Source organism: Macrosteles quadrilineatus, unplaced genomic scaffold (genome assembly GCF_028750875.1).
Source record: "Macrosteles quadrilineatus isolate MER2022 unplaced genomic scaffold, UCM_ALF_1.0 Scaffold_1__1_contigs__length_201487025, whole genome shotgun sequence".
Taxonomy (NCBI): domain Eukaryota; kingdom Metazoa; phylum Arthropoda; class Insecta; order Hemiptera; family Cicadellidae; genus Macrosteles; species Macrosteles quadrilineatus.
Window position 1 is genome coordinate 191,079,356 of NW_026542594.1, and position 24,518 is coordinate 191,103,873.

Genomic DNA, 24,518 nt, shown 5'->3' on the forward strand with positions numbered 1-24,518 from the left:
ACTACAAGAAAACTTTTAAACCATTACAGTTTCTTAAAACTTCAATGTTTACTTTGAACCTTGTTTCCATAATATTTCATTTCATTGTCAGTGCTGCCAACTTAATATCGTCGTGCTATGTGTTACTACAGCTTGTGACATTTCCGATATATGCGTTCAGCTGGTGGCAACACTGGCGCCATGCATCACTCACATGTGATTTGTGAGACCTTCGTATGCCACTTGTACAATATTACAACCTGTTTTACACCCACGATTATTATTTTACATCCTTGTACGTTATTTCATAAAATAATTTGTAGCTAGAAATTTGGAAATTTAAAAAGTAATTCTTCCCTTTTCCAGCAAAGATATTCTTGTGGCTTTTGGAAATGGGGTTGTCCAACACGTACAAAACTCCTATCGTTCGGGAGACCTACAATTGTTTTTAGTTGACCTACAGTTTGAGCTAGGTTCCGTAATACTTAATCACAGTATCAATACTAAATTTGGGGTTTGGCGGGATTAGAACTGGCAACTTTGAGAAAAAGTTTCGCGCTTCAACAATGTAATCTTTCGTTTCAATTAGCAAACCGATACTTTAACAGTAGACTGGTAAAACGTTGTCCGTGGGCAGTAACTTATTTTTTAACATATAGTTTGAGGTTGATGCATTATATCGTTTAAATGTTTTAAGTATTCATCCAGATTTTTAAAATCTCTTACAGATGGACAGTTTAATAGTATATAAAAAGCTAAATTTTTATTTTCAACTAAACATTATCTTTTTCGTGAATCATAGTGAACAGTGTCTTTTTGAAGGAAACATATATTGTCACTATTTGTTAAAAAAAACCCTCGAGATCTATTTGAAAAATTCTTAAGAAAAAGAGTACGTTTGCTAAACAGAGAATTGTCCACAATTTATGATAATATCTTGGGGGAAATAATACCATTTACTATACACCTACATTTTTACTTGTTTTAAACTGACTTTCCTTGTTGGTTGTTATAGTAACCCCGCTGTCTAATTAAAGAAGTATAAATAACATGTTTGGATTTAAAGTGTTGCTGCTACTTTAGATGTAGCAATGCAATAAAAAAAATAAAACCATCCAATCACAAATTGCATCGTGAAAATTATATATTAGATATTTTGTAAAACGTATTGGTGACGTCATTTTAACCGTATCGGATTCCAAATTATCGGATCAACGAGGTTTGTTTTGGATTTTCCACCTCACCTAAACTTGACAACTGGAGTTCGCACCGAATATCGGTTCAAATCCGATTTGAATAATCCGATGGTGGTCACGTGAATTTTCTTTCAATTCTGTCACATTGCGGTTCAGCTTTATTTTAGTGTTCAGGATTCATTGCGGGTTTTAGAACTGAGATTGTTTTGTAAACTGTAAGAGTAGATTTTGAACAAAACTAAATTATTCTATTTTTATCGACTGTTTTTATTTTAATAACTAGAAATTAGAGTGAGTTCAGGAATTATACATAATTAATGTTGTAAAAAGAATAAATTGCAATCACTAAATTGGTTTGATTACCAAACATTAGTATATCCTTTAAATTAAAAAGTGGAAGTTATGTTTAATCAAAATGTGACTTATGGTGACATAAATAAAAAATGTATTTGTTTCATCCGTGCCTTTACTCATACCAATTTCATTTCAAAACTAAATATACACTTCTGTTGTCATATATTGGTATTTTCTCTTCTCTTAAAAAAAAATAATAAAAAAAATACCCTGCCCTGTTTACTTGTAAATTAAATTTTATTCACACTGATTAAGAATTCATCGTACATTCTTATTGACCAAAACCATGTAAACACTTTAAGAAGCTGAAAGATTTTAAACACGATATGTACTTTAAAAAATGATAATTTCGTAAAGTTTACAATTTATTACTGCAACGATTTTTCTATCAGTTTCCAGCTCCAATCCTTTAGTATTAAAATCTTGATAGTTAAAAATTTTTATACATAAATGCTGTTTTTACTAGTCTTTTTCTGGAAGGATAAGATTCAGTAAAAATGACTTGCCAATATTATCCCTTTATCCGTATTTTCCTGTATTACAACGTCAAGGTAGAAATGCACCCTCTAAACCACGCTTCAATGGATATATTCATAATAAACCAAGTTAAATCAGTGCAGCGCCCCGAGGCTTATCCCAAAGCCGGAATATCTTCTCCCTTGAGATTCCTACCCCTATACGTAATTAATTAGCGCGTTTAGCAGCTAACACCACAAGGGGGTATGTGGGGGGGGGGTAAGTCACGTAGTTGTAATTTACATTGTATATAATCTTTAATAATACAAAATGCGACGTTGTAACATAAGTATTTACTATTTGTGTTGTGTTAAACTAATTTGTGTGAGTGTAGGACGGCGGCGACGCCCTGTTAATCCAGTCACGAATTGTGGATTTTTATAGGCATGCACTGTGGATGCGATACTCCCTGGTGTGGATTGACGTCCGCACTAGTGAGTATAACGACTATCCGCAGTACTATCCTGATAATCAGACCAATTCGTTAATACCAAGAAAAAAATGTGGTTCGGATTCCACTATAAACTGTAGGTCCCATATGGGCTATTAATTAACAGCTGTTTCTAAAAAATATGTCGGCCTTAGTCACTAACAAGACTACAAGATCGCACCACTCATCTCAATTCATACTTGGCTTAAAATACCTACTTTGTATGGTCACCATTTCATTGAAAAGAATTAAAGTATGTCTACAATAGCATGTTAAGGGTAGCAGTATTCCATTGGAGATTCGTTTCCCTTATGAGGACAACTGGGCATACTTCATCCTGTATGTATGTAATGTAAAGTTCTTTATCCATAGCAATGAGGGATGTGTTTTAATGTCACTCCTATATCGCTAAGGGTATATTAGTTCCTTGTTATTTTACTAACTAAACACTGTTTTGACCGAGAATGTTTTTGCTATATTTGTAAGCTATTGGTTAGCAATTCAAATTGAATTTACCCTAAAATTAGACAACCCATCTACGTATTTTACAAGCGTTATCGCACAACACAAATTTAATTAGGCTTTACATTTTAAATAGGAATGAGAATTATCGAAAATTATAGGGCTAGGACTTTGTTTTGTTTTTAAGGTCCCAAAAATCAAAACCATTAATTTTAATTGCTGATATAAATGTGTTGATTGCTGAATTGTTCTAACTTTTTGTGATTAATATCGTGGACAGATGGACGGATTATACTGTAGTAGAGATATAATGTATAGAAAATAGTGTCTTCCTACAGGATAAATCCTTTACTATTAACTAATGAAAAAAATCAACTAAATTATCCCCATAGTAGTTTAAAATTGATAACTACATCAGAATGTAAATTATAGTACATATCGTGACGACAATGTTTTCTTTTCAAGCTTGAAAGGGAGAACCAATATTTTACTTTTAAAGATTGTCAAAACGTCATCACGTCTCTAAACAAAACCCGCCTGTCGATCTGTCGTTACTCAAAATATCAATATCAGTGTTACAATATCAAGATATCACGTACGCTTTATACGGTAATGTACTCGAGACATATCAGTTACATATCAATTTATCACTGATATGTGTCAGAAAAAGGATTCATTTATTGGAATAACATGCCTAAAGATAAAATTTACCACTTTTTGATATTATTCGTGTTATATGTCTGCGGTTTGTTTTGCGTTTTAACTGATTTTGTGACTCAAAACTTGTACTTAAAACTACTTAATAGAACTTCACTCATATTGTGTTAGTTGTTAATAATTGGGGGGACTTACGGGACACCCTGTTTGTTATATAGTCAAAAGTCACTTACAATTATTCATTTTAAGGTTTTTGAACTATTATGTTTATTACCTCTTGTGTTAGATTCTTGAAATTATTTTCTTTAACAATTAATCTGTAATAAATTGACTTAATAGTATATTTGGTTTCAAACTACCCTAAAATGTGTTTCTTGACCCTTTATACTTTCCCCTCGATTATTTGATCACAAAAGAAAACTAACGAGACGAGCTAGTTAAAAATTAAACGTCACAAACTCCCGATTAAGCTTAACAATCATCAAGGCAACCGACCCTCCTATCATCTAGTATTAATAGAGTGATAATCTTGTCCAGAACGTTGAAATATTTACTTTGCAATGTAACTTGAACGGTTTAACCGCTGATATCTGTTTTAATCGCACAATTCTTATTGGTCTCCGAAACTGCTATTATCAGTAATGAAAGTTGTGAAGTTTGGTCACAAGTTTGATGTCCGATCATTTGCATCGTTACATCGTTGAATTTTAAAGGCTTTGAAATGATTCGAAACATTGTATCGTTGAAACTTGGTCTTTTTTCAAATGATGATTTTTTGTTACAATGCATCGTTCTTTTTGACGCAAAAGATTTAAATTTATTATTTTAAAATCTGCTTAACTCGTCAACTATAGGATTATTCAGTTATCCGTTTCACAAGTGGCCGGCGATGTTGACGTAAGCGGATTTCAACCTTAAATCTTCTCAGCTTAACTTTGTCAACGGATTTGACGATTTTGGATCTCTCATTTTGCATGTGTAATTTATGGTGTAGTTTTACGTTTTTACATAGTTGATTGCACTTACATTTTTGGTACTCATGTCACGATGCATGGTAAGAAATTGCTAAAAAAATCCCTGTTTAAGGGTTACAATGTTTACAGTATAAAAAATACCTAGGTTCAATTAAATTGTGACCCAATTTATTCTACTGACCAGACAAATAAAAAATAATCCTCCACTCTAATATAAAATGGTGAAATTTTCCAGTCCAATGTTAAATGTTTAATTTGGCATATTTGCAGAACGAAACTCTCTCTAGAGTTTAGTCAAGTTAAGTTTAATCTAAATATAAAAATTCCTATTTAAAAGAAGATTATGTTGAATTTTAATGAGCAAATTTGACATAGTTTATTTTTTCTGTAAACTTCATTGACATTTATGTGTAGTTATCTGAAATATCATAAATAATATCCGAAACATTATCAAAATTTACTAAACCAAATTGTTCACAAATATCACGTTAAGGCAAATAATGGTTCAATTGTTAATTCCCCTAATAGTTACTTATGTAAGTTTGGATGTATCTTAAATCCATTTAAAATATCTATTTCCAAATTTAATGTATGGACGACATTCTTAAACTCTCAACCCTGTACCTTCTCTCGCACTTTTTACAAAGCATTTGTGTACATTCTACTAATCTCATTTCATTATGGTATCAATGGTATATATTGCCCCCCCCCCCCCCTCTACGGCCAAGTATGTACCACAGAGGGTGGGAACCCTCATAATCCCCTAGTATCGCTGGTTGCTATGACGACTGCGGCTAAGATAAAAGTGTTTGCTAAACGCTAGTTAAATGCTGCACAATTAAAGTAGCATGCCGCGAATGCCTGCTGCTTAATCGGCTACTATTGTTTGTTATTAGCCCCTCTCGTACCCTCTACACATGATTCTCTATCTTTGTTGCACACTGGATTACATTGGTTTGCTTTTTCACTTCATTGATTGAACTGTATTATGCTTAGAAGGTGCTGAGTTTGTGGTTAGAGTGTGGTATTCATGCTTCTAAGTCCTGAGTTCGAATCCCGCCAATCACTATCCTCTGTGAGGTGAGACCTGTCACCTGACTACCTCGAGCTGGCCGATGGTTCAAGGCACGGACCAGTTCGACGAGACAGAAGGTTCAGGAGACAGGTTTCCTCATACGTACTATAATAATTTGTGGGGAGAGTGCTAGTCTAGTGGTTAGAGTGCGGGACTTCGGTCCAAGAGGTGCTGGGTTCAAATCCGCCAAATCTCCAAAGGATATTATCTAAGTAATAATGCCGCAACCCCTAGTTCTAGCCTGAAGTATATATTATAGCCTGATGATAATCTCCTTGCAAAGTTTTATCAATCCACCTATATTTGCATTTTGTATTCCGTCAGTTCTCTGAAACTTGTATGGGGTTTTATAATAAATTATCATCCAAAATTATCATCAGAGTATTTTTATACTCAAACAATTATGGTACTAAAATCTCCTTTATCTCTTCTATCTAATTTTATGTAATACTAGCTGTAACCCGCGGGCTTTGCCCCGTTTAACTTCTTAATTTTCAAGATTATCTCGTTCGCATGGCTCAATCACGTCCTGGTTGAAGTTTGTTCGCTACGCTCACTCACCTTTAGGTTGGAGCTCGTTCGCTACGCTCACTCACCTTTAGGTTGGAGCTCGTTCGCTGCGCTCACTTGCCTTCAGGTTAGCTCGTTCGCTACGCTAACTCGCCTCCAGGTTGAAGTTCGTTTGCTACGCTCACTCACCTTTTGGTTGCAAATTAGCTGTTGTCATAAATGTAAAAGAAATAATAGTGCTGCACCCTGTTGGTAATCCTTGTAACTTTAATGCTATTGAACATCATAGAACAGAACCAACTTGTTTAATTGAAACAGCTGTTAAGATTCAATAATTCCATTTCTCATAAGGTTAACATGGGAAACTCCAGAGCCACTGGGGCGGAGCCCGAAAGGATTTTTGAAATAAGAATATGCCTATATGTTAATCGGGAATGTGAGCTATCATCATGCCAAATTTCAGCCCAATCCGACCAGTATTTTTCGAGTTTACTTTTCCCATACACACATACACACATACAGCAACCACCTCTTTTTTATAATAGTATAGATAGATAGATAGATTATTAATCTACTCGCAGAGGTTATTAAAATATTGATACTGTATCTTTTATCCGCGGCTAATGTAGTATTTTACCTCCTGAATGTGTGAACACAATTTAAAGAGTTTCATTTATTTTACCTTACAAATTCTTTTTGTTTTCATCCTTCCTCTATATTCTGTCAATGTTTCTTCTTTCACCCTGTACTCCTAAATATTCTCCTCTCCTCCCCTAGCAATCCCCTCAGCTTCACAAGACCGCACCTCATTCTACACTCACTGTGAACGTATTTGTTCCGGTTCCTTTGTTTGGGATTAATCAACGGTAAAACATTTATTAGCGGAATCGCGGGCGAAGCTAAACGGAATTTTGAGTAGGATACTGGAGGGATTGTCTTTTGTTTGGGAAATTTGTTTTGACGTTAAAACCCATCCTTGTTTATATATAGCTACATTATAATGCTTACTTGTTTGTTCGTCAATACTGAACTAAATGGGGTCAGTTGCTAAAGTTTACAAACTGTTTTTTTTTACACCGTGAAGCATTCTGAATATATTTTGTAGTTGCTGAACCAATATTATATTCGTAAATATATTTGCTATATGCAAATCGACTATATTTGAACTATATTGGTTACAATCAAACGTATATCGCTTCTTTCTGGACTTCGGTTTTCTTCTGAGTGAAATATTTTATTGTTTTGATTATAATCTGCAAACCTTTGAAGAAGTGAGGGAATTCGCCAAAATGTACGATATAGGCCTACTACTTAACAACAGCAAACAATACTTGTACAGCAACAAATCTATTCTTAATAAAGATCTATCAATTCTTGATAAGGATAACGTAGGCCTACAAGCCTGCGTTCTACGCAATTGTTTATGATTTGAATTGTTACTATGCGTTAATATAATAATCAATACAAAACCAGATTTATCCTACATTAATTGGTTTGTATTCATAAATTGTTATAAATATTATGCGAACGAGTGAAACAATTTTTTGTTGTTGTTTTTATGTGCCAGTTTGGTATTTTTCTATCAATCGTGCCTATAATACTTTACATGAACAAATTGTGATTAAGATCACGGACCTTAAATGTAGACTACTTTAATAGCCACGTCCACAGTTAAATTCACTTAGGAATTCAATGAGTTCCATGTTTCTAATCATGTCACTTGTTTCAGGATGGAGGAGACGGTTCGATCCATGTTGCAATACAAAAGTCGCTACGACCAGTTGAAGCACGACAAACACCAGCTGTCCGTAGCGTACGAGGTAAGTCATACGGTTCAATTCCCAATCAACAATAAATTTTGCCTAAGTGATCATGCCACGATCCTCTAGGCCTGGTTTTTATTCTAGGCTAGAGCTGAGGTTGTTGAGGCACATAAAACAACTTTAAACTAGTAAATCGTAAAAATGAATTCAGTTCTCAATCTGATGAACCCTTTAAAATACAATAGATGCAAAGGATCAACAGACATAATACGATTAAAGACGGCGGACCAAAGCTTGTCTGGTAACAAAGACTGTAGTCTGTAATTTTCTGACAATCAATGTTTGTCCAGACATACTCTGATGTTGTGGTGTGGTGGGGCTGTATGGTTGGGGGGGGGCAAATACAGGGGGACAATTGAGGGGCTCAGTGGTGGGCTACTGTTCTTATCATGATTACATGGCCATTATGGAAGGGTTGAGTAAATCTAGATTTCACGTTAGGAGTATTTGTTTGAAATTTATCATCGTTATCATATTCTTTTACAGTAGATTCGGCTGTGCGACCTTTTCGACCAGATATTTGGTCCAACCTCAGGAAATGAGTGGTAAACACCATTTTGGTCTCTGATGAACTATGCTATTCTGTGCAAATATTAAATGAACTCGCAACACGAAATTTCGTCCTTTGTTTGAAATATAAACTCATAAAATGGTTTTCATATTTGTTATTAAATTGTTACAGTTATTTTTCAAATTATTAAGATCCAACTGTCCAGTATGACTCAAAATTGCCTAAGTGTCGACACTGTTAAATTAACAATATGTAGCACGTACATAAAAATAAAACAATATTAATATTGGTACAATAATACTTTTACGGATTGGAATATTTTGGGAAATTTATAGGACTTATTTTGAAATTTAAAGTCTGTTCTTTAGCTCGAAAATTGTATTTTTCACTTGAGGGAGAAAAAGAGCACCCTAACACTTGCAAACATCTCTTTTGCTGCAGCGTGACAAAATAATTAATAATAGTATAATAAAATTGTCATAATCGGGACTATTTTCTTCTTCTAATACTGTACAACATATATTCTTGACTCCAGCTTATTCTGTTTTGTCCTAGGGAATAAAAGATATTAGCCCCACAACGCATGTATTGAAAACAGCTGTTTTCATTGTATTTAAATGGAAAAAACTTGCATAAGACAGGGTCTTAGTCCACAGCACATAGTCCCTCAACTAACTACGTATAATTTATCTTTCTTTCCCCTCTCCTTCTTCAGTTCCTTTTATTTCCTCCTTCAGGATGCGGGCTTCTCACTGCCCGTTTAACTAATGGAAACTTTATTGGTTGTGAAACAAGACCTGGGTCTGTTTCCTGAGTGTAAAGGGGAGGCCAAGACTATGTTGGACTCTTCCACAATCAACCTAGTGTAATTGACACAGGTCCTTTGTAAAATACATCTACCTAAATTCAACAAGTATGGGATGTAAAAACTATTTTCACCATATTTTGGAAAACTACAGTTTTAATACATTCATTGCAGAGCTGAAATGGTTCTTTATAACCCAAAAAGTAAAAACAAAAACAAAAAAAAGTAAAAAGTAAAACATAGGCTGGTGGTTTTCACTCTAATATTACTAAAAATATAGTTCCAATTCAAACATTATCATTGGTTTGTGTTTACCATTGTATTACATTATTGAACTCAACTTTCTGGTGTATGAGTTATTTGTTATTGTCCGGGACAGCTGATTCATCGGGTATAAGATTATCACAATACCACCAATCAACGACTGATTTCTATTTCCAAACTGTATACTGTACGGTGTTGCATTGACTAAACCTACTCTCCCATATCTAACATCCCTAAAGCTAAAGACATACTAAGGTTAGTTCTGTCCAGTTTTTGTTTTTACAATTTTTGCAAGAACATTCAAAACTGTGTTCACTGAACAAAAATTATATTTATGAACAATTGCTTGTCCTTTGGTACAATATTGTAGCAATGGGTAACGTTGGATCTTAAAAATGAACAAAAAATGAAGAAACATTATATAAAACGTCACTAACATGAAGCATGCATTAAAGGTTTTACAGTAGGATATTAATATTGACTGTTATATTCTAGCTTTATAGTGTAAAAAGTTAAAACTAGGTGTACAATGCAGTTGTCTGCTTGCAATATTGAGCGGAGCCAGCATATTCAATATCAATGATTTTTTTGCATTTTAAATAGAATGCCTATTTGCAGAGGTATCCAAAGTCAATCATAAGTCAGGATTAAGTGAATGAATCGTCTACTTGCAGGAACCGTATTCTATGTTTCATCTGGTTCTCATAAATTAAATGTCTACTTGCAGTATCCAATGCCAATGATATATTTGGTTCGCATAAATGGAATGCCTATTTACAGATTCTAAAGTCAATAGTACGTATGGTTCACGTAGACGGATTGTTTACTTGTAGTATCCAAACCCAATGGTACATGTAAATGAATAGTCTACTTGCAGTATCCTCAATAAATCAATGCTCCATTTATTTTGTTCACATATAAAATGCCTAATTGCAGTATCCGAAGTCAATGGTAGGCTTAGGCCTACTTCTGCTTTACTTATATGGGATGTCTATGTGCAGTATTCAAAGTCAATGATACGTCGGGTTCAAGTCAACGAATTGTGTTATATTTGGTTCACATTAGTGGAATTCCTATTTGTAGACTGCAAATAGGAATTGAACATGTTCCAATCAGATAGATATTCAAAGTCTACATTAATTGCACGTCTTGCTCACATAAAATGCTGTAAGTTATTTACAGATTCCAAACGCAATATGGTGCATCAGCCTAATTCCGGCAACCATTATTATTGGTTTAAGTCCTGTGGTCCGAATATTACCATTTCAGATTTATACCTTCCCATATGGTTGGTTACATGACTGTGCCAAATTTCCTGCAGATCGCTTAAGCCTGTCAGGTGGAGCCTGACCTGTATTTGTAAAACAAAGGCAGTGAGTGTAGTATAAGAGCTTCGCTTCACTCCGCTCAATAATTTCGATACTGCAAATGAATCATGGTAGGCCTAAGCAATACCTGTATTATTAAAAGGCAATAACGATTATTATTATATTATTATTACCCATTGTATGTAGAATTTGCTTTTCTTTATTTTTTTTCAATGTCTTCTTTCTTCATTATTAAAAAAAGAATCATTTATTTGTACAGAAGACTTATTTGCATTGAACATTCATAAAACTCACCAATTCAATTACCTCAATAACTGTTTACCAGTATTATTGTTGTGAGGGATTGGGGTTAGCTTCACTTAGTATAGGCCTATAACTTAGGTCTAGTTTTATTTTAGCAGTTAAAAGTAAGAAATTGTCGTCAACCACTTTCAAAATTTCCCTATTGTGCAATAAAATTTATCAATACAACTATTTTATTGTCTAAGTTACACCATTTAGTCTTAAACCTTACCTGTAAACCACGTGGTTGTGATTTCATTTCGTAAAACGATTTTGTATTTTTAGCTACAAGAACATTTTTTACAAAGTTTCTTGCAAATCAAGGGCGGTGTGATTTTTGTTGGTATAATTATGTTGTAGTGTTTTTTTAATGACCTCGTTTTATCTTCTCCTTCTCCAAGCAACATAAACTTAGGCCTAATTAGTTAACTATTCATTGTTGTTAAAAAGAACAGAACCATTTTACAATTAAATATAAACGGCATGGAGTTTAATCACTCAATATAGAACTGATTGTTAATCATTTCGTATTACATACAATATACTATAATATGCTCTTTAGTATTATCCAATTTTTTCTTTTGTACTGTATTTATCATGTGGTAGATTTGTTGACTAATGTTGAGGCTCTTGTTTACTTTTTAGTGTTTACTCGCAAATAATGACATGGCGACCAATTAACCCATAAGGCCCATGTTAAATTTCCAAAAGTTTGCATTCATGTAGGGAAAAGTCCTATGGTCCGATTTGTACCGTTTCAGATTTATACCTTCCCATGGTTGGTTACTATGACTGTGTTAAATTTCATGCAGATCGCTTCAGCCGTTCAGGAGGAGTATTTGTAATAAAAAAGCAGGAGTGTAGTATAAGAGCTTCGCTCGCTTCGCTCGCTCCGCTCAATTAAGTTGGTTGAGAGTGTAAAGTGGGGACTTTATAGGTTTTAGTAAAGACTTGAAGAAATGCAATGAGGATTTTGAGGTTAAAGTTAGGTCTTTGAAGGAGTGCAATAGTCCCATCGTAAGGCTTTACTATTTTTACAGCACTTCTAATATTTCACCTGTAATGTTTCAAACTGGAATTTTGCACCCCTAGAGTGTAAACACAGATGTGAGCTACAATGGGGGGGCCACCACATATTTGTCTGTGGACAGCTCGGCCATTCCAGAGATGTAGCGGGGGTGGACAAGGGACAAAACATTGTCCAACAACATGTAAAACCACCCGACACAAAACTACCCTCCGGCCAACAAGGTTATCGCAATGTTCTATACAACTTTGACAGTTTCGTGTTACATCGGTGTCTCTTTTTGTTAAAGTCGGTTGGATTAATTTCCGAGGAAAAAATAGTCATAACATTACTGAAGTATTCTAGGAAATAATTTAATTTAACGTCGGGTAATGTTTGTGATATTATCGGGTAATATTTCATTGCTTTAAAGTAAATAATGGCAATCTTTGAACATTCTTGTTCGTCGTTACGCAAAATAAGAACATCTTCGTCATGCCATCTCGAAATCTTTTAGGTGAAATTTTGATTGTTTGCCAACAATATTCAAATATTAATGTTGAATGATTGTTGCTGTAGTTTCTCTTAGCTGTAAAAAAAACAGGTGCAAATTTGTTGTGTAAATCTTACTATTTTCCAAATGATCCAAAAATCTGTTTTGATAGATGTACACGCATTAATAGTTTACTAGGTATATATTTAACCAATGATGGACAAACAATTCCATAAAATTATAACACATTATAAATAAATAAATAAATAATAAATTAAAAATAATAATGCCTTTATTTACGAGGGAGACATTTTGAAATAAGGATTTTAAAAATAATTCTAATTTTATTTTTAAATTATTTATATACAGTATTTTAACTTTAAGGATTTTTTAAATAAGTATTTGTCTGAAGGTAACAACATAGTACTGTATGTTTGAAAGTGTTGATGTTTTAATATTACCTTCCATAAAGTAAAATTTATTAGACCTACATAAAGAGTTCATTGTTTTTTTGTTTTTTTTTTTTTTTGCAAGAATTGTGTCTTTATTTAAGATGTATTATTAATTCACTAAAACAATAAGATTCCTCGTAAACAACTAATAAAGATTCCCTTCAAGAAACAATTCATTTGTTTTCGTACAAACTAAAAATTTGCTTAAAATGAAGATTTTTGTTTACGCAGTGTTGCTATCTTTTCCCTAAATCATTGATTGACCAATCAGGCTCTAGCGCGTTCCCTTGTTCGGGACTTACAGTTTCCAACCATTATTTACCCGTTCCAATGTTCCCCTAGTCTAAACCAGGATTGTCGGATTTGACCGATAATTAGTCAGGGAAACAAAGGGAAGCGTTCACGCGAAAGGGTAGAATTTTGGAGGGAAATCCCTACCAGGGAGGGAGGGGGGGAGGTAAGCAATTCTGTAAACTGTAGAGGTTTTGGGGTTTGTGTCGGTAAGCTTCGTGTATTTCATTCTTATTGTTGCATAAGATTTCTTGATACCGTAAAATCCGTTGACATGAGCATATAGGGTGAAATCGTCTAACTTTTGCAGATTTTGAAGTCTGCTCAATCTTAAAAAAATGTATCGGAAGTTGAAGCTACACTTGTGTTTAGTTGCCTTTGTTTGTTGATCTTTGTTTCTTGTCAAACCAAATTTTTTATGCGTTTCTTCAACATGGTTGGATGTGGACCGTGGAACGGTTTAAGTTTGATGGTTAAAGGTTTGTGCAACGTCACTGGCAGTAAATCCAGGACAAAGTATAAATAGTTAACTTTGACTTAAAAGTATAATAATAATAAACTACGTACATTGGCTAGAAGAATATTATATCAAACTGATGTTAAGTTTTTTAAATAGTTTAGTGTGTTGTTTGCGAAATATAGGGCTTCTGTGGGTTTGGTAAGTAATAATATTTTTTCACCATCTTCATTCCGAAAAATATAACTTTTCATTGTATTAAAAATAATCTTAAGTGATTCGTTTTGAACGCAAAATGTATGAATACGTAAGCTTCTTGGTCATACAACGTGATACAGACTTTGAACTTTGTATTTACAGTATATACAATATTATAAAGCCCGTACTTAAAATACAGAGTAATTATCCTTTGTGTATTTTACTGTAAAAATACACAATATAGCCCCGTCTACACGCATGTTTAAGCTACGTATAACAACTGAGGATTTCATTGTCAAGATCCCAAAATTCCCTCCAACCCTTACACCTAACTTATGGAGAATACGTAAACGAAGACGAGGCGACGACGCAGTGAAAATGCAAAACGTGCTTCTTTACCGCACTCTCACTTAGAGCACAAAGGGGGAGGTATTCCAACTGAAAATCTGCTGAAGTGGAATCCACTTTATTAAATTTCATAAGCCCGCCGCAGGGAGTTCTATATCAGCTGATTTGCAGGCTTGCCACCTGAACAGGTGGGGAATATACGTTGATTGCGACAGTGTTGCCAATTTCATAAAACAATCCAATATGAAGGTATTTTTACTTTCGTGTTTGTTCTAATTGGGTTCAAATGCTAAATTTTGTTGGTCTTTAGATCGTGTAGATGATGAAAATCGTAATTGTTATTTATACTTGCCTAATCCGATTTTTACTTAATTTTTTAAACTGTTGTGAGTTTCGAAAAGAACTTCGTTAACCGTACAAACTTATCTTCTTACATAAAACACTGACCCAAATGAGCCTACCCAATAAATTCCCATTACCAAAAAAATAACCTTATTCAATTAAACTACTGACATAGTTTTCTGTTGTATAACACCATTTTGTTTTTTTTTTATTTAGACTAAATGAATATGAAAGTGCAACTAATGGCATATTTTCTATCTACCTGAACTATCGTAGCATGAAAAAAACACATTTAGAACCAGTACTCAATGATATGCCTACGTAAAACATACTCTTCGAAAAAAAACTGTAGCTGATTCAGAAATAAACCAAACTTGATGGGAAATTATAAAATAGTTTTCATATTCAGACAACACTTAAAATGCCACCTCTTGAAAGAATTCGTTTTGAATATCGTCGAACAAAATACTTTAGTTCTACCATGGTAAAGTTACGTTGTTTAAACGGAATCACAGCAAGCGCCGTGCAATCGCTATATAGGCAATCCACGTACTGCAATCATTTTGCCGCTTGCCAAATTGCAACGGCGCTACAAGCAAAAACATACTGAATGCCGCTTATATACGATACAACAGATAATTACACTGCAAATACATTGTATAGTCTAGGCGTCTAGGCAGCAAATATCACTTTTAGTATGAGCTAAAATTGTTACAGTTGATTTTAGTTAAACGGTGATGATATTTTATCATGGTTTTATTCGTGTCCATTTGTCTTGTCAGTTTAAATATAATTCAAGTATTTTATGCTTACAGCCCAAACATTTTTTTAATAAAAACATTTTTTTAGAGTTGACGAATACAAATATCCACGTTCTAAAAGTATCTACACGATTTTAAGTAACATTGCTGGATATTTTTAAGTATTTGTTTCATACATTATGAAATATATTAAAAAGAAATAGATTTTTATCGATTTGGATAACTTAAATAACAACTAAAGTACAACCAAAATTGTTTTATGGAGATGTAAAAATTATGTCTTACTAATAATTGTAATAACTGGTATTATTACGTTTTCATCACAAATGACACAGATATTTTATAAACCACAAAGTTATAGTAAACTAAGTAAAATCCAAACTGTACCAGTTTTAATCGTTTATAAATTCAGAAAGCACGGTCAACTTTGTCAATCAAATATTAACTTTTGAAACGACGCATCTGAATCTAACACCTGGAAAAGAAGATACGGAAATGACGTCATCCGAGAGTGAATCTTCAATTTCCGGCGGAAGTAATGCTGATAAGATAATAAACTAGGGTCCCTGAAACCTCTTTATCATGATTATTACCTGTAACATCACATATAGATTTTCTTTGGGATAAAAGACACTACTTTTTAGAGTAAACATATTACCATTGTTGACTTAAAACTCAAACTTTCTTTTCAATACGAAGCTAGTTATAATATTTAATAGTAAATGTTTTGCATATTTGTCTCACGAAAAAAATGTAAATGTTTTAACAAAGCTAACCAAGGAATATTACCATTAAAATAGAAACAATTTTTTAAAGAAATATGACGTGCAAAAAGGTTAAATAGAAAGCTGGAGCTTTAATTAAAGTTGCCCATTGACTATTGGATTGTTAGTTAAAGGTTTAACAGAATTTATATGCATTTAAATAAATAATTTTCATGAGTAATAGCTATTTTACCTTAGAAGAGTGTAGTAAGAGCGTTTTTACATCACGCAGGTGAATGTTGTGCAACGTGCGGAAGCGAGAGTGATGTAAACACGCTCTTGCGTAACGTGTAACGTACAAGATTTTACCTGACCCGACAATATACAGGGGGTTACGTACAATATTTTTCATTATCCATTTCATTCATCATATAACAGTAACGTTCATTTACAAACAAAAGCTAGGTTAGGAAAATTCTTCAAAACATAACAATAAAATTCAAGCGCACAGCTGATTTCTAGCGTTGAACGTCGTTGGCTCCATAGAGGTATATTTTTTAAGTTAAGCACTCAATGTTATTTAAATGGGTTTCATTACCTTTTTAATGGGCTTCATCGAGAAGTAAAGAAGTTGTATACATCACGCTTGGGATAGGGAAGTTTAACATGGTGGGTTAGGTAAATAAAAAAACTAATGGAAATAATTAAGAATAAGTAATAAAATAAGTCCATTAATAGTTTTGCTCGGCGATAATTTTCAATACAATATTTATGTGATAAAAGGGGAAAAAAGAAATAAATACAGATTTAAAAAGTGATACTGTAGCCCTGCAGTAATAAAATAACATAACATAAATTAAACTAAAGTGATTAAAAAATTCCCTTAACTCTATTCTTAATGTTTACATATAAAATCTAAATAGTTGATAAACCGCTAAAAATACATAACATAACGGTTAAAAAGGTGCTATAAAATTGTAACCTATTTCATTTGTATTTGCAGTCTTGTAAAAGTATGCAGGATAGAGTAAATGTTTCAAGCTGGAAGACTATATTAATATATTACGTAACATAAAAAAAATCCGAAACTGGAAGTAATTTTAAATATAGTGCATGCCCCCTAAACACAATAATTGCTTAATGTAGTGTTTATTAAATTGGGTGTTGATAAAATAAAAAAAAATACTAAATGTATACACAAAAATTGTTTCTATTCCAACTGTAGCACTGTACTCTACAATCAACATTTGACATAACGGAGTGATGTCAGATACATTTACATCCCCTTGGCCGCCATATGCCTGTTCCCAGCCATTTTCGTGTCCTGTCTGCTAGAGTCATCAGCTGTTCGTGTTTTACTTCCTCTCTCCACTCGTATATATCACGACGCATTACGAAGTATTTCTGTTGCAATGTAAAACGTACTCTGAAATGTTGAAGACTTTTATTACTTTGTGTTCCTCTTTGTTATGAGGTTGTCCCTGGGTTTATTTCTTCTATAATTTTTTTATATTAACATGCTTTAGATGGTATATTTGTACTCAAATTTTCATGTTTTAATTTTTGTTTTGCATTTATGATTTATCCTCTTATTGGTCGTGCCTATAGTATCCTGATTTATTTCTTCACTACACTCTTTTTACAAAAAATATACACTACAAATAATTACGTTATACTCTAAAATAGCGTTTCAGATATTGTCGTGAAATGCATTAGTTCTTTACGGAATTGCGGCAAGCGCCGTGCAATCGCTAGATAGGCAATCTGTGTACTGCAATCATTTTGCCGCTTGCCAAATTGCAATGGCGCGCGGATCTAAATGCAAATAACAATGCTGAATTCCGCTTTTTATCCTATACAACAGAATAATCTAATGCTAATACATTATATAGTCTAGGCAGCAAACGTGTTGGAAATGTGTGTCTAGTGAAAAATGTGTCTAGGCAGGAATGGGAAAATGGGTTGAAATATAATTACACCTTTGTGTCTTAGCTAAAATATCATGTATTCAGCTGAAATATTATGTATTTTATTGTTTTTGGCATTTGTGACTATGATGTCCTCTTATTATTTTTTTCTCTTGTATTGAACTTATTACATTTTTTTACTTATATATAAATAAATTACTCCTGATTTTAACAGAAAGTAAATATGACCAATGTCTCATTTGAAGTAAGAAACAATTTATGAAACATTTTGAACTAAGTTTGTAAAGTGTAAACTGAACTAATTCAACAACCTTATTATTTCTTTTGCTTTTTTTGTGCACACTTATAACAATATATTGTACGCTTAAGACTATATGCATTTACATTTTTAAACCTGTATACTAATATTAAGTGTACGATTTCTAAATTAAATACAACGGAAAAATGTGATATCTTAAAGTAAGAACTAGGCTACTAATAAAACACTACTATAACAGAAAACTTGTTGACTAAAATAATTGTGTATTTTATTATTCCATTTTTATATCAGAAAAGTAGAACTAACTGTTCATTATGATTATTCCAATATAAATAACACTAAATAAAAAAGTTATTAGTTACATGAATTTGTCGAAGAAAAAACTACGAAAATGTTTTGAAAAACTATAAGAAAAAGAAACGAAATCAATCAAAGCAAGAGAACGCTAGAGTTTAAGGATACAATGAGAAAAAGAGGGATGAAGAAGAAATTGATTAAATCGGGTTGGATTTAGGGTCTTACCAAACCCGCTTTAGATTTCCCAAGCCAAAAAACTGTCTCCACTGTTCTATCCCACTGAAGCTGAAGGATATTTGGTAAGGGAAGTCTCGGTCGAAAACGGGTAAATATTTGTAAACGTCGCTGAAATTAAGGGTGAGAGGGATAAGGGATGTCAGAAAAATCTGTGCATACAAGCCTGGCTTGTTAAGGAGAGAATATGTTGAAGCAAACACTTGAATTCTGAACCTTCAAGAGTTGTTATGTTACAACATCTTGCAATTTTACTTCAGTGCTAGTAACTTATGACATTTAAAAACTTTATGTTGTCATAATTCTATTTCAAATATACAATCATGCTTTAGTAGTTTTTTCAATACAGTTTATTCTTTAGTTAATTGTATAGCTTAAACTTGAGTAACACAAAGTTTACAAAGTTATGAGTAATTCTCTGAGGACCAAACAGGCAACCTTTAATTGCTTGGATGTTCAACTTCATATAATTTTATAAACTACTCTAGGATTGTGTCCAAATCTCAATATAATGATAAAACAAATATAATACGAATACACAAATATGTAAAATTATCCAATCCTTAACAATTTGCGTCCTAGTAAAGAAATCCCTCAAAGATTCACTATGAAGTCAAAATTCGTTAAATTCTTACACCAAAATTGAACCATCACCAGTCACCAAAGAGGGGAGTGTTTTGGACAGCTTGATTAAAAAATCCCCCCCTTTTCTCCCCCTTCATCCCCTAACGGATAACACCTCGTTGTAAACAAAGCATGTTACAGGAACCGGAAACGCCCGCGGTGGATAACAGCTGACCGGAAATACCGCGAGATATCAGTTATCAGCTGTTTCCCGCTTTAACGGGAACAGGTAGGCAAGGGTGGCTAAATAGCGGCAAGGGTATAGATAAAACAAGCATGATAATTTATTGAATTGAATTTGTTTCGAGTTTGACGTGCTTCATAATTACGTAGCATTGAAATACCACATTCAATTCAAAATCCATTTTATTTATGCATGATTTTAATGACTTAATAGGAGTACTACAACTATCCTCAATACTATCCTGATAATTAGACCAATTCGTTAATACCAAGGCAAAAATGTGGTTTGGATTCCACAATAAACTGTAGGTCCCTTAGTTGCCATTAGCTGTATAGGCTATTAATTAACAGCTGTGTCTAAGGAATATCTCGGCCTTAGTCACTAACAAGACTACAAGATCGTGCCACTCATCCTACACCCATCCTTCACTCGTACTTGGCTTAAAATACCTACTTTGTATGGTCATGGTCGCCATTTCAATAAAAACAAGACTCAACGGATACGAACATTAAGGCAAAAGGATAGCATTACTTCATGAATGGACTAACGTTGAGTTAACGGATGAGATAAGCCATTTTAAATCATGAGACCCATGGTTCTAATAGATAAGTCAACTATTACTACTGGATTGACACACATTACTAATAAGACAAACGACAACTCTTACTACTTCATAGACAATTGTCCCTTCAGGATAAGATAGCCTACAGGAAACAAGCTCTGTTTCACCGCTCAAACTAGCCACGGTGCGTATAGGGGTGGGAGTAAATGGATCGTAATGGATTCCGTACAACTGACCAGCCCCCCTCCCCCCCCCACACACACACTCGAGTACATCCTGTGTAAGGGTTGTACTGGTCTAGACGGGATTGCATTGATTATAACTCGACCATCCCCTGTGAACTCCCTTTTTTATTGTTTTGGCTACTTTCTATTGTTGTCTCATAACTTCCGCATATTAATGTACGGTAAGATGGTGGGCTTAGTTGGTGAAGAATGGCATAGCTTTCGTGTACTTTTCAAAGAAATCAAAGAACCTGAATGAAGTGAAATTAAGTTTACTTTTTTACTTTTTAATACCAAATTGTTCAGTCAAAGTTTATATAGGGATATTTATAATCCCTTTGTTCCCCGCTAAAGACAAAGAAACCATGAAAAACAGAAATATGAAAGCAGAGTCGTGACCCAAGAGTTACGAAACATAAAGAAAGCGTTGTTCCTAAAAGTCATTTTTATTTGTTTCTCAATACTCGTTGCATGGGGTTTTTGTTCATTTTTTGTGTTTTTACCCTGTTATATTGCTTGTTTCCTATTTAAAATTAGGATGTTTCAGACTAAATTATAGCTAAATAATTCTATTTCACCGTGATATCAAAGTATGGTACATATAGTTTAAAGATGGCTAATTTAGGCTATGTTTGGCAATCTTATAACCAAACATTTCAAGCTTTCCCCTAATTTTTCACCCCAGTACATCCACCCTCTTGTTTATACCCCTCGCAGATGACGTCATTTTGACATATTCACTCCTAACAAGCATGTCACGTCACGCAAATTTTTCTGACAGATCCCCTCCCCCTCCCCCTTGTACTCCCAATTTTAGCGACATTTCCAAACATTTGCCCAGTTATTGATCAGGTCCAATTCCCCCCTTATTTGCTTATTAGTATCCCTTAACGAAGGGCGGTGTACAAAACATCGGAAGCGCTTTCTGGCTTCGGAAATCCGTGGTTTTTGGCGAGTCCCAACCGAGCCCAATCATCTCGCTCTTTTTTCGTTTTTTCCTCACTTTTGTTTCCTTCTCCTGTCCTTTGATCGAGAACTTTATATTTTTTACCAAGCAAAGTGTCCCGGGCGTTTTCTTATCCAAAGGGAACTTTAGTCGAAGAAATCAGTGTAATAGAATAAATACTACAAAGTGTAAACCTTAACGAAACATGAACAGTTTTCGTTTTATTAGTTTAAATTTGGTAATTTCATATAATACCTGACCCTAATTCAATTACGGTATTAAATTTTAATCTATTTGACCTAATAATTTAAGAGGTTTTTTTTCGATTATGTTCAAATGGACAAATAGATAGTATAAATCAAAACCTATTTTAATAATGTATGACTTGTTTAAAACTATTATTTCAAATATGCATACAAAATTTCAAGCTACTTTAATGTGTTTATTTAAAATTAAAATCTTACATTTGCTACTTCAAGGAATATGAAACTATTAAATATTAATAAAACTCTTGATGCACTACAGAATTGGCCCATATTGCATAGAGCTAATTCCTATAAACGTGCAATTTACAATTAACTGTTAATTTAATTACTCTTAGAAATTGTGAGAAACCTTTGAAAAATAATATTTATCTTGAAGTCAGTGATACAATCAAAATGAATCAACACACAACTCACAAAGTTAAGATAGCTTAGAAAAGTCTCACCAACTTTGTGCTCCACCTTTCGATTACATAATTCATCGACTTGTCAAAAGTTCCTAGAATGTTCTGTAAAACTTGACTTTGTCACTTACAGAATGTATGGTTTTGGTGACAAAGCCAAGTAAGGATACCGAATGATTTAAAGTCTTAGAGATCTGTACATGATTGTGTTAAATAATTCAACAAAATAACAAGTTTAAAATTAAGAACTACGTCAAACTTAGCATCACCTTTCCCATTTGTAGTGTGTTAAAATAGTTTAAAAGAAAAACAACAATTAACAATGATGGATAACATTTGAATCAACGTACTATAATATATACAATATGATATTGCAATATTCTCAAAAGAACGATGGATAAAAAATGTTTAAATGAAATTAAATGATTAAGGTAGCCGGGAACAGTTTCGAGGCATCATAAAGCTTTTCACTTTTCTCAGGATAATGTTAGTAGAATCCTGATAACCTGGCGAGCACTATTTGGGGTAGTTTCTGCTTTTATTAGAGGGGGGGGGGTTGAAATAAGTCCCCTCTCCAATCACTAATTATATCTGATAACTATTAAAGTACTAAGTTATGCATTTGAAAATGATAAAAACATATTACTTAAATTATTTGTTAATTACTTGTTTAAACATTAATAATCAGTGTTATTTTTTAATTATATTATTTTACGCAAACTAATCAAATTAATTAGACACAAACACATCTTCAAAAATGCAAACCTCCAAAATATACGTAAATAATTTATTTTACTCATCAAACATAAAACCTGATTCCCTCACATTCACTCACAATAATCCCCCACTTGTAAAAGTGCCCAGCCGCACAAAAGTGAGTTTAAAGTGCTTTTAAAACGGCGGCAAGTGAAAATATGGCGCGAACGACGAAATCACGGCGCTTGTTATGCAAAACACACATGTTATTGTGTTGCGTCGTCTGCACTGAAGGCGCTCTTCAACATTATTGTCTACTTTACTTACGATCTTCTCTTGTGTGTTTTTTAGTGTTTGAACACGAATACATAAACTGTACGCATAAACTCTACTGTTACAACCGTAAACTTTAATACAATGTGTACAGTTTTGCATATCAATATGTTTATACTTTGTTTAAACAGGATATTTTTTTTATCTGGGAAATTTAGTGTTAGATTTAGCCTTTGGAATTGTCATAGAGTTTTATGTTTGAGAATTTAATAAAGTGAAATGAGGGATTTATCTATAGACGTTGATTTTTTATTCAGTAGTTAATGTAAATAACATAGTTTTTATCATTTTGTAATACCTTGAAATTTTGACTAAACTTCTTGATCTTTCTTTTACAATTGTTTTCTTAAGCACAAAAACTAGATTCTTTAAACATTACATCATAGTTTGGGTCTAAGGGTTTATTAGTAACTAGGAGTACAATGCAGTTGTCTGCTTGCAATATTGAGCGGAGCAAGCACATTAATCAATAATTTTGAAAAATGTAACGACAAATTTATTGTTTACGTCATAATTAGTTTTAATTTAATATATTAAGTTTTAATAATTTTTAGTTACTAAAAAATTGACTAAACAGTACAAAAAAGCATTTATTTACATAATACAAGTTAAGAAAACATTCACACAGTTAAAAATACATGAACTCAAATCAAATCAAATCAATTTATAGGAATTTTGCAGAGTAATAAGTAATAATGAAATAATAAGAATAATAATAGTGTTCATTGCTGTATAAGTGAACGCAGACGTGCCAGTTCTCTACGTTTAGTTTCCCAACCCGCATTATTGTTGATACACTTGAGAAGGCGGTCTTGAGAAAAGCCTGGTTCAATTATAAGTCCTTCGATGGACCGAACCCGTGACATTGCAACATACGTAAGACCCAGGGCAAACTCTGTCGTACCAATGTCAACTACTGCTTTGTCAACTGTCATTCCCTGAGCCTTATGGACAGTAATACCATAGGCAACTTGCAAGGGAAACTGTCTTCTTGTACAGGACACGTTGTTTTTTCGGTATCCAACAGTGAGTGGTAATATCGGAAGAGAGCCATTAAAAGTTGGACCTTCGTATCCATCAAAATGGACCAAAATACAAATTGGAAAGTCGTCCATCGATCTATTCGGTCCATAGACAATATCAACAACATTCCCCAGACTGCCGTTGCACAAGCCTTGGGAGGTCCAGATGTTTTGGCGTAGTATTACGCGACAACCTTGAGATAGCTGCAGAGTTGCTTGTAGTCCTTGGGCTTCATCCTCTGATGCACCACATGCTGTTAAGTTCTTATGTTTTGCTTTTATTAAAGCAACAGGCTTGTTTGAAGACCGTAACATAAGTTGATT

At 33.5% G+C, this 24,518-nt stretch overlaps 1 protein-coding gene across 4 annotated transcripts in view; it reads left to right on the forward strand.

Moving 5' to 3' along the window:
• LOC128992600 (uncharacterized) overlaps nt 1–24,518 on the forward strand; it is a 359,698-nt gene that overhangs the window by 305,681 nt on the left and 29,499 nt on the right. For all 4 annotated transcript variants that reach the window (XM_054416263.1, XM_054416280.1, XM_054416271.1 and 1 more), the window contains one exon: nt 7,883–7,973. In XM_054416263.1, coding sequence (XP_054272238.1) covers nt 7,883–7,973 — 91 coding nt within the window. The remainder of the gene's footprint in view (nt 1–7,882; nt 7,974–24,518) is intronic.